Genomic DNA, 13281 nt, shown 5'->3' with positions numbered 1-13281 from the left:
AATGTTTAAAAAAAAAAAAGGTAACAAGGATAAACAGGGTTGAGGGTGTGGGAGGGGAAGCTGTCATGTTGAACAACTCTTGTGATTATTCAGTGTGGAGCACAACAAGTTGGTGTCACATGGCACAGGAAGCATGAACTGGTGGAGTCAAGTGAAAAAGAGTATGAAGTCATGTTCTTGTTGGTCGCTCACTCTTGTTGATGTCTGTCTTGTGAGCTTGATGCTGTCAACAAATGCAGAAGCTAGAGGTAGCACCTGTTTATATTGCACTTTAACAAATTGGCTTTTTTAATGGCTCAATTGTCATTAATGCTGACATGCTCAGCAAAGTATGGCATCTTATGCTTGTTGAAGGTACCACGCAAAAAGAGTAGCAGTTCTTTTTGATATTGTTAATCATGGTTCCTTAAGGTTTGCCTTATTTTTGCAACCTTGTAGTATCAGCTCACTCTCTCACATATTCACCCTTCGTAGGACCAGCTAGTCGCGTGTAACATTTTATAAATAGCTGCGTTTACTAACACTAAAATATAACAACTTAATATTTAAGCAATATGCCTATCCCTTGCAGCATCAGATGTAAGCTACAAATATTACTAGGTTTGCTTAAGAGAAAGAGAATGTTGAATGGGAGGAAAAAGGATTCTTCTTCCAAGTCTATGCTCTCAGCTCCCTTTTGTGTGAGGACAGTGTGCCTAAAATTTGCTGTCAATATACACCTCTACCTGTAATGTAAGGGCTGAGAAATAAATAAACTTTTTACATTAAATGAAGTGTTTATGACAAAATACTGCATGCCATTCATCTGACAAGTAGAGTTGTGCTACTTTGGTGCAGCTTAAATTCTTGAGCAACTACAGTTTAGGCTTTTTTATCTCTTGAATTTTCTCCACCTTGACAGTGGTGTAGGTCTTTCTTTTTCGTGAACATGATGTTTATACAAACATTAAATTTGTGATGAAAAGAAAGTGGATAAATGTTCTGATTAAAAAAAAAACTCTTATTAGTGCTAAGTTACTTTGAGGAATGTCAAGAAAGTAGACCGACTGGACCTTTTCCAACAAAATAATGTTTTTAAATAGTTACAATTCATGCAATATTTTTTAAACAGATGTATTACTAATTTTAAAGATCAGCACTTAACAAAAGTAAAGTTAAGGGCAGCATAATCAATGAAACTGGATCCTGGGAAACAGTCCCTGGTTCTACGATAAATGATGACTTGAGATTTTGAAAAGTAGCTGTGCAACAAATGTGTTTGAATATATAGAGCTGTAACAGTGTATGGTGGAGATGATGACACAACACAGTGGTATATTTTAAAAGGTAATTGTTTTTATAAACTCAGGGTTAGGGTTTTGGTTAGGTTGCTAATGTGTTCCCCCTCAAAATAATGAGTGTGAAACAGAAAAAGTACAAGTGGTAGATTGAAGTAGCTGCTATCTAAAATCTGCACAGCTTGGTTCAAGTCTGTCATCTCAAGGAGAGAATGCAAACATGTTTAGTGAATGTGTGGTGTTTTTTCATCAACCAGGTGTTCATTTATTGTTAGCATCTTGGTAATGTTTGCAGCCACATTCTTTGATGTGACACTGAAACAGCGTAGTGTTTGCATTCTGTTCTTGATGTCCGGGCTGAATAGAACAAGTAGAGATTGATGCCTGTTGGTAGTTGAGTTTCTTATAGCTTGTTTCTGATGGGTGGTTGTGCTTGTGTATTTTTTTTTTTCCCTTTCTCTATCTCTTCTCTTGCTGTGATGTCTGCTGTTTTTGACGTTAGCCTGCACTGGGGCTGGCCGCCCGCCGCCTTAAGCTGCTTCCTCCGCAGGGGCCTGGCCCATGGGCCTACTCTGTAGCACACCCTAGCATGGTAAGTTGCGCTGTTTGTGGTCCCTTTGTCTAACTTGTGTCCTGGTTCCGTGAAACATCCTCCCACCTTTTACTTCAGCAAACTGGGTATTAATTATATTGATTTTGCTTAACTTCAGCACTGATTTTTGGTGGTAGGGTGGAGGGAAAATTAATGCTCTGTATGTCTGTACAATTTTTTTTCTTGCTTGTTCAGTGCTTTAAGTTCACTTTGGTTGATGGCAGAATAACAAACATGCTGGTGGTAATGGGTAGAAACAAGTCTGGACACAAGACTGCCATTTGTGTACAGGCAACATTTTAGTGTTTGTTACTGGTATGCCCGCTAACATCTACATCACCCACATACCCACCCACTGGTAGAGAAAATGGCCATAAAAATACTGGTCTACACACAGATGGTTACAAACGTGTGTACAGCAAATACAGTTATTTGCATTGTTTTGGCTTCTGAATAGCATCCTATAGTGGTTAACTTGATGGGGCATACTTGCTTAGACATAACTAACACTTGCCAATATTTATGTTTCTGTACTGATTTGCTGCTCGTGCCTACCAGCCCATTAGGTTGTACGCATTTTATTGGTGTGTATGACAAAAAGAGAACTTTTTTTCATATTTCCAAAAAATTTTTTCAGCATATGATTTTAATCAGCTTTGGCCTTTGCATTTGGTCCAAGTTCTCTTCCCACTAACTTTCCTGTGATGGAGTTAGGCATTTAAAGGTTTGCTTTTAGACATACTGAAAAGATGAACTGATTAAATACATCAAAGCAGGTTTCGGGTAAATGGGTACAAGCAGCATTTTAGTCCAGCTAACACTGAAAATGGTCAGGGTGCTGTTATTTGCAGCCCATGGTCTAGACTCTAGAGATAATGACGTTCACAGCATGTTCATCAATACCATACTGCTTGAGAGCAGTCTTGGTAAAATCACTTTTAAAGATATGAGCAGCTAGGAGCACTTGGTTATTGTATATCCTTTTGCTGAAAGCATGTATGTTGAGTGTTGTGACAATGTGTAACTCATGTTAACACATGAAATGTGTAGATTATTAAATTCTAGTTGAGCACTTTGAGCATTGAATAAACATGATGACATGCACTACAGTTAGCTCCCTTTGAATTAAGCACTGTCAAAGAAGTTTGCAGTGTATTATTCAAGCTTGTCTAACTGCAGTTGCAAACTTTTAAAACCCCATAAATGGGTTCCAGGCTGCTTCAGTTAAAATTTTGTGAGATCAAGAGAGATGGTACAGTCTATTAAATGCTGTTACAAGTGAAAAGGCCTAAAAATGGTTGAATGAAATTGCTGGTAATTGTAAGTTAACAGGCAAGGAACAAAACACTGTGGACAACATATAACGCACTCTTGTAGGGATTCTTCTGTGTCATGTTTGCCAGAAACATGTTATATACTCTTTTCTGTTTTTAAAAGAATCTGGCCAATGCATGTCATCTTGTTTTGCAAGGTTAAAAATTGACCAGATGTATTAATCAAGCCTGCAACATAGACCTTTTTTTTTATTCAACTAGCCTTTTCTGTCAAATTCCACTTGAAGTTTAATTTGTGTCTGCTTTCAGTGTTTAAAAGAAAGCAACAAAAAATATGCATATGACATTTATTTTCTCTGAAGAATAAGTAGCAGTGCTGTGGGCTATATAAATGGCTAACATCTGGTCAGTTTATATATGTTGCCTGTTATCACCTCTGTCTCTCACCGCTACCCTTTTTAAAAAAAATGTGGTACCAGCATGGATGTGAGAGTGAGGTGAATGCATGTAAGTGGAAGGATGTGTTGTGTTAAAAGAGAGAAAACTGCTTTATCTATGGTAGTTGACAGCACAACAAGAGTCTTTGCCATCTTCATGGTGGTGTGACTTAGTGGATTGCTTTGTGGCATTGCAGTTGATGGAACAGTTTGGTGTGGTATGGTGCATGTGCCTTGTATTACATGCTCACTTCATCCTGATCCTGTTTATAAGCATAGATGCAGCTAACCAGCATGGAACAATGTTGATGTGCCTGTTCCCTTCCACTGTTGTTTGAATTGCTCGTGTGTGTAACATACCAGCATTCCAGTGATCTATGTGGTTCTAAATGTTTTATAGATTTGTAATAAAATTGCACAAAAGAACCAAGAATAATTTTCAGCCCTGAGGCTGTGACTTCTCATCTACAGAAACATAACTTAATTTATTGGTTTTCTTTCCCTTCTCACCAACTGTTCTTCATATAAAATCCACTGATGATTCCATCTTGTCAGCTGTTTTATTAGCATGCAGGATATAAAGCATAACTTCTTGTATATTTTGGTGGGTGATGTCAAATAGCATAAAACACATCTGTTGCTGACATGTTGGTTGTCATCAACATGCAAAATGTGTAGAAATAGTGTTACGTAAGGTTTGCCTGTAACCACTTTTCCACAGTTTTTGAGCAATCAGCTCCAGCACTCCTTTTTCCTCAGTTATGGGAAATTCTCCTTTGCTTTTCTCTTTGAAAGAGTGTTGCAACTAAACTCTTCTTTGGACAGATTTCCATACTCCTGCGTTTTAATAAAGGCATTTGCTTATAAAGGTAACTCTTGGAGGTAGCATATATTTGACAGAGATCGTGATAAAAAAGGCACGTAAGACTAGACAAATAAAAAACGCTGATTTTATTTATATATATCCCTCATTAAGATCAGAACACTAGTGATCATATATGCCCCTCGTTAAGACTAGACAAAGAACACTGATTTTTTTGATATTATATATACACCCCTCATTAAGACTAAACAAAGAACAGTAATCATAGAGCTGATACTTGTTTCAGGAATCTGTCTTGTCAAAGATTACAGAGTTGACTTTTGCTTCCATTTATTCCATGGCTAATCGTTTGAGCTTGGATAGCTTAAGAATGTTTATCTTCCTCTGTCATTTCTTCTCTTTTTTTCACTGATATTTCCACAAATATATTACTTTTGGAAGTCACATACCCCCAGTGGTAGGTTGTTCTAGAGCGCAACAGTTAGCGCCTGTCACCAATACAGTAAGGATTGGCTGCGCTGGGTTCATATTTCATCTAAGGCTTGCTGTTCTTTCTCTGCATGTGGCATCTGTTTAAAGGTCTGGCTGCTTTGCCGTGATACAGCCTTAGTTGCTGACTCAGTCTAAAACACCTGTTCACCTCCCCTTCCTCCATAGCTAGGGCTGTCTTGTTAACAGATTTTTTTTTTTTTAATTTAAAGGGTTGAAAGCTAACATTCAAGACAGGTGAGAATAAATGGAACTTTTCTGCAACTGGGATAACACAAAAGAAGATTTTGAAGAAAATCTGACACGAGTGATGCTTGTCATTTTCTTTTTTGGGGGGTTGCAAAATTCAGCTCAAAAGCAGGGAAGAGAGCTAGCATTGGTGACTAGATGGTAAAGCAGCAAGATGTGATCTTGGTGTGGGTGTGATGTGTGATATGCATGTGGTACCCAGGGTAGCGGGACTGCTGAGGTGGTGGCAGGCCTGGGGCCGGGCCAGGGTACTCCACACCAGCAGCTACGTGAGATTTTGGGTCAGCAGACCAAGCTACGCATGCAGAAGAGAGAGATGTTGAACATGGTTCCCCCACCTGGATCTCCTCATCACCAGTGGATGCAGCAACAACAGTCAGAGGGCATGGGTCCTGCTGGACCTCCAGGTCATCCACCAACACCCATGATGCCGCCAGTACCTGGTGAGTTGCAAGCAACTATTTTCATACAACCTGATGTCCTAAATGTTGACTCAATCATTTATTTGTATTTTAAAATTATTTTCTTTTGTTACTTTATTCTTTGTTTTTTTCACATTCTTTTGTGTTCTGGTTCTCTTCGCTTAAATGTGTACCCATGCATGCATCTCTGTGCCACAATGACAGTGCAGTAAAACCTCCCTCTTAAGACTTATTAGAATCCACCAAAATCAGGTTGTAACTGAGAAGGGTCTTAATTAATAAGAAGGTCATTTCAAGAACCATGACTTCAAACACTTGTACGGGGACAGGGAAGACAAGTTTAGGTTTTGAGCCTCAAGGAATGAGTAAATGACACCAAGGGAAAAAATACAATATAGAATTAAGTTTATTTATCAACAAGAAAAGAAATAAAATGTAGTAGGAGTTACCAGTTTTCATTTTCATGCACTCAAGATGTGTACAATATTTTTGCGTTTATTAACCATTATTTGTCTTATCTAAAAGTATATCTTTTGCTTTTGTGGCCTTGGTAATTTTATCAATTACTTTTAACAAAGACTACTTTATCCATTTGCTGATTAACCCAACAGTACTACTGTAGATCATAATACACCTACACTCTTCTTTTATCCATATATTACAAATTTATGCCAATATGGTTTATTCTTATTCAAGCTTTTTAACTGCCAAAACAAGACATCACCCTTTTTCTCATTCATCATCTATAGTTTCTTTCCTAAATGTGTATGAAAATATCTCTCTTTTTTTTCAGTCATAATGGAGACATAGCAAAATACATCCATGAAAATGTTTTAGGTTGTAATAGGGAAGGTTTTATTAGTAATGAAGTTTTATTAGTAAGATTTCTTCCTTTTCTGAACCGTGTCCTTCTGGCTTTCCTTTCAAAGATTGCTTCCAAAGATTGCTATTTTGAGTGGCTGGAGTTTTTAAGTCCAGCACATTTACCTGTGTAAGCTTAATATTTGTAAAAATAGTTTTAGCAGATTGTAACATCACTTTAAAGAATTATAACTTAGCAATCCTTTATACCTATATCTTCAGTCTTTGATGACCTGATATAATTCATTGAGGACAATGAATTCATTGAGTACAATGGGACTATTTAGATATCAAATGCATTGATCTATCCCTATGGTAAGATGAATTTCCCTGTCATTTCTCCATAGGAGGACTTCAGGGCTTCAGGGAACCAGTGAGCCCTAGTCACCCAGGAATGCCACCAGAGCGGTGGCCTCGCATGGTTCGCCCTCTTCATTCATCCCAGTTTCCTCAAGGTGAGTTCCAGGGCACTTCATTAGTAACATTGAAAAAATGGCCGGCATTACTTGAAGCAATCAGGCATATGTGCTGTCATTTTCCAATGCTTAATCATTGTCTGCACTTTGCTTTCAGTTTATTATGTTGCTAAATGTTACAGAGGCTCAAGAAGCCTTCAGTCCTCGGGGTCAGTATGGAGAACCGGGCCCTGTGCAATTTCCAGGGCCGCATCGAATGCACCGACCACCTGGAGCATCAGTTATTCGTCCTGTGATGCCACGTCAACCCGGTGATTTCCACGCTGGCCCACAACAGGTAAATGTGTTTAGGGAAAGATGTGCTCTTTATGGGTTGGATGTTTTGAGCATTTATATTGAGAGTGAGTGGGTGAGATTTTGTTGGTTTTTTTTGTTGTTGTTTTGTTTTTTTGTTTTGGGGGAATCTATGTAATTCTTTGTATTATAATCATTTGCCCCTTGTTGACTGTGGAAATAATCCAACTACCGGTCCTTGTTATCTGGCTGTTCTTTGTTTTTATACTGAACTTAGTATAGCATTAATAAGAGAAATGTTCTTAAAAATAATTGCATGTAGCTGAGATCTGGAAAACTGAGATGTGTAGCTAAAAGTGAGACTTTTTAAATCTCTTTTAATCTGTTCTATTATTTTCACAAAATGGAACTAATTTTATTGCATTAAATTTATGGCGATTGTGTTATGAGCTAAAATAGAATTTGTTGGCTGAACTGTACTCATTCTATAAGGAAATATGTTGTTTAGCAGGGAGGACACCATGATATCTCTCGCCAACTCTCTGACGTGGGACACACATCCGATGATGAAGTTTTTCGTCATCTGAGCACCGTGCATGACCCTATGACAGGTCATCCCTCAAAGCCAACAGTAGTCTCAACACCAGATGGAGCCACCTCACAGGAGGGAGCCAGTGTAGTGGAAGGAGATCCACTACATTTGCCAGGAGAAATGGCACCCAAAGACCTCAAGCCTTCACTGTCTTCTGAAGATGACAAACCTGAAGATGACGACCTTTTAAGTAAGTGGCATTGTTTAGTGGCCTTAACCCTTGCATCAATGTCTGCCAAGTTCACGTTGTACTTCTAATGTTTAGATTTGTATTTATCAGTTAGTGAAATATGCACGCGATAGGTCATAGCCATGAAATTCCCAGGTTGACATCTAGTTATGTACAGTTTACAAAATGGGCACAAGAAAGGAAATGACAATGGTTCTTTTATGCATTATTACATAATTGGTCTTGTGGCTGCCCCAGGAGACCATCTTATTTTTCAGTCATTTTCAAAATAGTGTTACTAGTGCAAGAATCGTATCTGAAGTGGACTTTTCAGATACCATACCACTTACCACTTCGTGAAAACTAAACATGGGTCTTACCAGCCCAGCAGCAGTCCATCACTCAGGCAAACAAGTTACAGACCATATCAGTCCCAAATTTCATTTACAGCATGTGTGTGTTTTTGGATTTCTGTGGATAAGTAAATGCAAGAATGAAGGTGTTTTTCTGCAGAACTTGCTAAACAATTTGAACTGTGCACCCTTTTTTTCTGTGGTGCACATTTGCCATGGTGAGAATTGTTATTTTCATTAGTGATGTGGCTGTTTTATTCAATTTTACTTACCTTGAATGATAAGAAAGTGGAGGAAGAACAAGATAACAGGTTGGCCTGCTGATTATTGTGGCAGGTGCGGATGGCACTTTTGACATCTTGAAGTACGCTGACCCTGAGCTTGACCTGGATGATCCCATTATAGACACACTTGATCTCATAGACGACCCCAAGAATTCAACAGGAGAAGGAGATGGGGATGGTGAAGACAAGAAGGATGAGGACAAGCATGATAAGGGAGTCAGCAGGTGAGTTGCAACATGTTTACATTAAAACCTGCCATATGCCAGAATATATTTACATTAGGCATGCTGTATGCCAGAGCATATTCACTTTGGGTCTGTCATATGCAAGAGCATGTTTACATTAAGCCTGCCAAATGCCCATAGTATGTTCATTTGGGTCTGTCGTTCTGCATACTATGAGCTCCATTTACCATACTCTGTCCATGTCAGCCCACCAAAATTCTTATCTGCTCATTTGTTCTGTCTAAATGTGCAGTTTTCAACCAGTGGTACGAATACCCCTAGGGGTACGGCAAGGGTTATGCAGGAGTACACAGCTCCATAAATAAGCACATGCTATTATGAAAATAAGTACTTTTATAAACGAACTTACGCGCGAGGGGTACCCAAGGACATACTTTTGTCCTTTGGTAGTACCGTTACGAAAAAGGTTGAGAATCTCTGAACTAGTGTACTTCTATTCTCTTCTTGCTGGCTGTCCATGGTACCTTATTGATAAGCTTCAGAAAGTCCAAAACTCATCTGCTCGTGTCGTTTTCCAAACTTGCAAATCTGAACTGTCACCACTTCTTCACACTCTTCATTGGCTACCAGTTAAAACTAGAATAGACTACAAGCTCTCAACTCTATGCTATGGATTCTTTGAAGGTTCCTGCCCCCAGTACTTTACTGAAATCTTGTCTGTCCACACTCCTGCCCAAAACCTTCATCAGACACATTCTATCCCTCCCTCCCACAAAGACAGTCATGTATGGACAATGAATGTTCTCTCTCTGTGCTCTCTTCCACATCATATTCACCACTGTGACTCCAATTCCAATGCTCTCTGAAAACATATCTGTTCGCTAAGTACTATGCCTGAATTACTATTCTTAACTCCCTTGTAATACTGTCATGCTAATCATCATGTAATGACTCATCTTATACTGTTTATATCCCTTTATGCCTTCAACCATTGCTCCATTGCATTACATTCTAGTCCTGTACCTCATCTTTATGTTGTTTGGTGTGCCTATATGTACCTCACTCTCTACTGTCTGTTATCTTTTATTCATCATTATTGGTCAGTGCAGAGAGTGCAATCTATCTTGGTTGTGATGCTGCGCTTTTATTAGTTACATTATTATTATTTACTTTAGGCCATACTTCAGAGTATAGTTGCATAACACCTGGCATATTCCAGAACTGTAAGTCTTTTTAGGCCAGTAATATACACCAGAGCAAAGTGAAATCTTGTGCAATTGTGAAGGACTTTGATTGTTCTCATAACTTAATGTATCATCATAATCTATCTTTTGATCGTGTATGTAACACATCTCTTTACTTCTAACAAAGTTAAAAAGTAGAAAGTCAGATATTTTATGGTCATAGTGTGTGTCTGGGGACAAAACAGATATCTTCCCAGATGTCATACTTGGTTTTTTTTGGTTTTTTTTAATCAGTGTGATGGGGGATCCTACTAAAGTGGAGCCTGGGTTGGAGCCTGATGTTTGCGGGGATGACACAAGCAGCAAGGCCAAGGACTTTCAGTCTCAGTTCCTTGAGTTCAGTCAGCGACGACAGCAACAACTAGACACAGACAGCATGACTGAAGGCTTGGACAAAACCAAGGGTGGTGACATCAAAGGTGGTGTCAGCCACATTGCAGCCCTCTTGCAGGTTAGCATCAGATTTCATCTTGCAGCTTGCTGTCATGAGCCACATTTAGGTATCTGTTGTTTGGTGCTGGCTTTTATGCACTGGAACTCTGTCAAGTTATACTTTCTTGTAGCAATTTTAATGCTTTCTCTTGTTTTATCTGTCACGCTGAAGAAACAGAAAAGTTTCCCTGGAGATTTTGATACATGAGCTGGTGCATTTGCAGGGCACAGAACCAATATCTACAAGACTGGGTCGTCCTGGATTGGAAGGCACGATGGGAAAAGGAGACCCAAGCAAGATGACAGGACCAGATCCCATAGCAGTGACAGGAGCTATTCAGAGTATGTTGCAGAGGCCACCTTTTGCTCCAGGCTTGCAGTCCCCAAATCTTCAGCAATCATCACCATCCCAGACAGGAGCAATCATGGGTCCTTCTGGTTTACCATCCCCGAAGATCTCTCAATCTCCCAGGAGTGGACAACCTTCACCTCGCACACCTGGTATTCAGTCCCCTTACAGCCAGCATGGCCAGATGATGGGCCCTAGTGGCCGACATTCTGCCTCACCCCACAGCCAGCCTGTGACCCCTGTGGGGCAGATGTCACCCTTCTCTCAGCATGGTTCAGGACAGTCTCCTTTCAGTCCTCCAATCTCATCATCTGCTCAGTCTCCATTTACAATGCCACCTGGCTCTGTATCAACCCCACAGTCGCCATACCCAAATCAGGGTCCGTTGCGTACCATGTCCCCATTTACTATCCCAGTCAATGCTGGCCAGGTTGGAACATCTCAGACAGGTCCTCTTCAACACTTGCCTTCATTTTCTGGTCAGCCGCCACAGCAGCAATCACCACAACAGGTCTGTTGATTACTTTTTGACAAGCTCTTTTACATTATCGTCCTATTACACACCAAGGATGCCTAGTGATAGGCATGTCTTTGTAGTGTGCGCATGTGCAGTAGCAGATCTTTGTAACGTCAATCATATACTGTACATATGCAAGCCTAAAATGGGTGTGCCCGATACCTTGTGCCAACCTTAAGTGTTGTTGGATCCCATGACTAGTTGAAAGTTTCTGCTGGATGTGTGCTTAATAATAATATGTTGAATTTGTATAGTGCTTTTTCCCACCATTACAGGCAGGCTTAAAGCACATGCTAAAAAGAAAAAGAAAGAAAAGAAGAACACACAAACATAATAAGAACAGAAAAAAGTCAGTTGTAGAATCACTATAGATGTGTTTTGTTTAAGGCAGATGAGTGGTGTGAAAATAGGATGTACAAGTTGTGTGAAGAAGAAATATTAAAAGAGAAGCTGTAGATTCTGATTTTCTGATTGCTTTTATTTTAAAAATGTTTTTTACTTTCTTCTCTCCTTGTGTAGATGGCATCGAGAGCAACCATAACTCCCACCAACCAGTACAATCAGGGTAGCTACAGTCAACCTCTTGGGGTGCTGGGACCACCTCCTCGTGGAGCTACTCTGACCCCAACACCCAGCAGCATTGTGTATGGTCAGTCAGCTGCCACGCAGCACACTCTCCGTCCTCAGGGGCCACGACCTTTTCCTCCTTGCTCAGAACTGAGTGGTGACATTACGGAAAATGTTGGGCCAGATGGAAATGCACACCCAAGATTGAATCACCCACCACTGCAGCAAGGGAGATTTCCAGGTAAGAAAATGCAAATTAAACTTCTTTGACAACAGGACCCATGCCTTTAAAACAGGGTAAGAGTTATTTTGTGGAAGGCTGAATTTTATGCAGAGCACAAGTAAAGTCAGAGGAGGGGAAAAGGGTGCTGTTCATTCAATAAATGTGAGGCCGGTTTTTTTGTGGGAGCAAGCATGACCTTGATCCAACCTATCTCTGTTGCTTGGTGAGAGATCTTCATTGTGGATCTTCTCACTTTGCTCAAAGCTGTCTGGTCAGGTTCAGCGTAGTCCTGTATTGCAGATGGGAAATTTTGCTATACTTTGTGCAGCACATGTTGGATTCATACTTTTGCAAAGAGCTTTAATTTCTCTCCCCTTTTTAAGAATTGGTTGATTACAATGAACAAAGTCCTGCTATGCTTCCATACTTGCAGAGTGTATATTTGAGAGTGAGTGAGAGAATGTGAAAAGAGATTGTTGCTTGGGTTTTCTTTTCCTCGTTTTTGTTTTGTTATGTTTTGTTTTAAATTTGCTTTCCAGTTCCCCCACCTTCTGCCACATCTATGACAGGAGGAATGCACGCACAGCTGTCATCTTCATCACCACATCCTCCGATGCCACAGCACCTAGCAGGTCAGATACGGCCTCAGTTCCCTCTGGCACCAGGTCAGCACCGCCTTTTGTCTCCAGATATGCGTGCACCTGTTCCACAAAGTGGTGGGCACCCAGTTCGGTATCCAGGCAGTCACAAGGAGCAGCAGCACACTTTGCTTGATGAGCTCCTTGAACAGGTGAGAAACAACACTGACGCAATTCATTTTGTCTTGTCAAAGAATATTTGCTACCTAAACTACTGCAAATTAGTCCTAAGTGATATCATGACACTGTGTGTGTGATAAATAGTATGGGTGGGTCTGTCATAGGAGAAAGAGGAACAAAAGCGACAGGCCGCCCAACAAATGATGTTACATCGACGAGAAGGTCAGCCAGACATGATGGTCCCAGGTGCCCAGCGACCAGGTTAGATTCTAAACTTTCAGATGCATGTTGCATCCACTTGATTATGTGTGGATACTGATACTTTGCCATGAAACATGCTGGATTGAAAGTCATTAGAACTCTAAGGATAAATACTTCAAGATTATATGTTGTTATATGCTACCATGTACCATCATCCTACCATGCACCATCATCTTAATTGTTTTTGAGAAATTTTGTTTTAATGACAGTCTG

General features: G+C 40.0%; 1 protein-coding gene across 11 annotated transcripts in view; it reads left to right on the top strand.

Moving 5' to 3' along the window:
- LOC112558293 (histone-lysine N-methyltransferase 2C-like) overlaps positions 1-13281 on the top strand; it is a 50831-nt gene that overhangs the window by 26199 nt on the left and 11351 nt on the right. For 7 of the 11 annotated variants that reach the window (XM_025228672.1, XM_025228666.1, XM_025228671.1 and 4 more), the window contains exons 39-49: positions 1780-1869; positions 5344-5584; positions 6772-6879; positions 7023-7177; positions 7643-7916; positions 8585-8756; positions 10196-10412; positions 10618-11253; positions 11779-12067; positions 12589-12839; positions 12972-13068. In XM_025228672.1, coding sequence (XP_025084457.1) covers positions 1780-1869; positions 5344-5584; positions 6772-6879; positions 7023-7177; positions 7643-7916; positions 8585-8756; positions 10196-10412; positions 10618-11253; positions 11779-12067; positions 12589-12839; positions 12972-13068 — 2530 coding nt within the window. The remainder of the gene's footprint in view (positions 1-1779; positions 1870-5343; positions 5585-6771; positions 6880-7022; positions 7178-7642; positions 7917-8584; positions 8757-10195; positions 10413-10617; positions 11254-11778; positions 12068-12588; positions 12840-12971; positions 13069-13281) is intronic. The other 4 variants (XM_025228668.1, XM_025228664.1, XM_025228673.1 and 1 more) reach the window with 4 other exon arrangements.

This window comes from Pomacea canaliculata, linkage group LG2 (genome assembly GCF_003073045.1).
Source record: "Pomacea canaliculata isolate SZHN2017 linkage group LG2, ASM307304v1, whole genome shotgun sequence".
In the NCBI taxonomy this organism is placed as follows: Eukaryota; Metazoa; Mollusca; class Gastropoda; order Architaenioglossa; family Ampullariidae; genus Pomacea; species Pomacea canaliculata.
The sequence above is the reverse complement of the archived record's forward strand: the minus strand, read 5'-3'. Positions and strand labels throughout refer to the sequence as shown.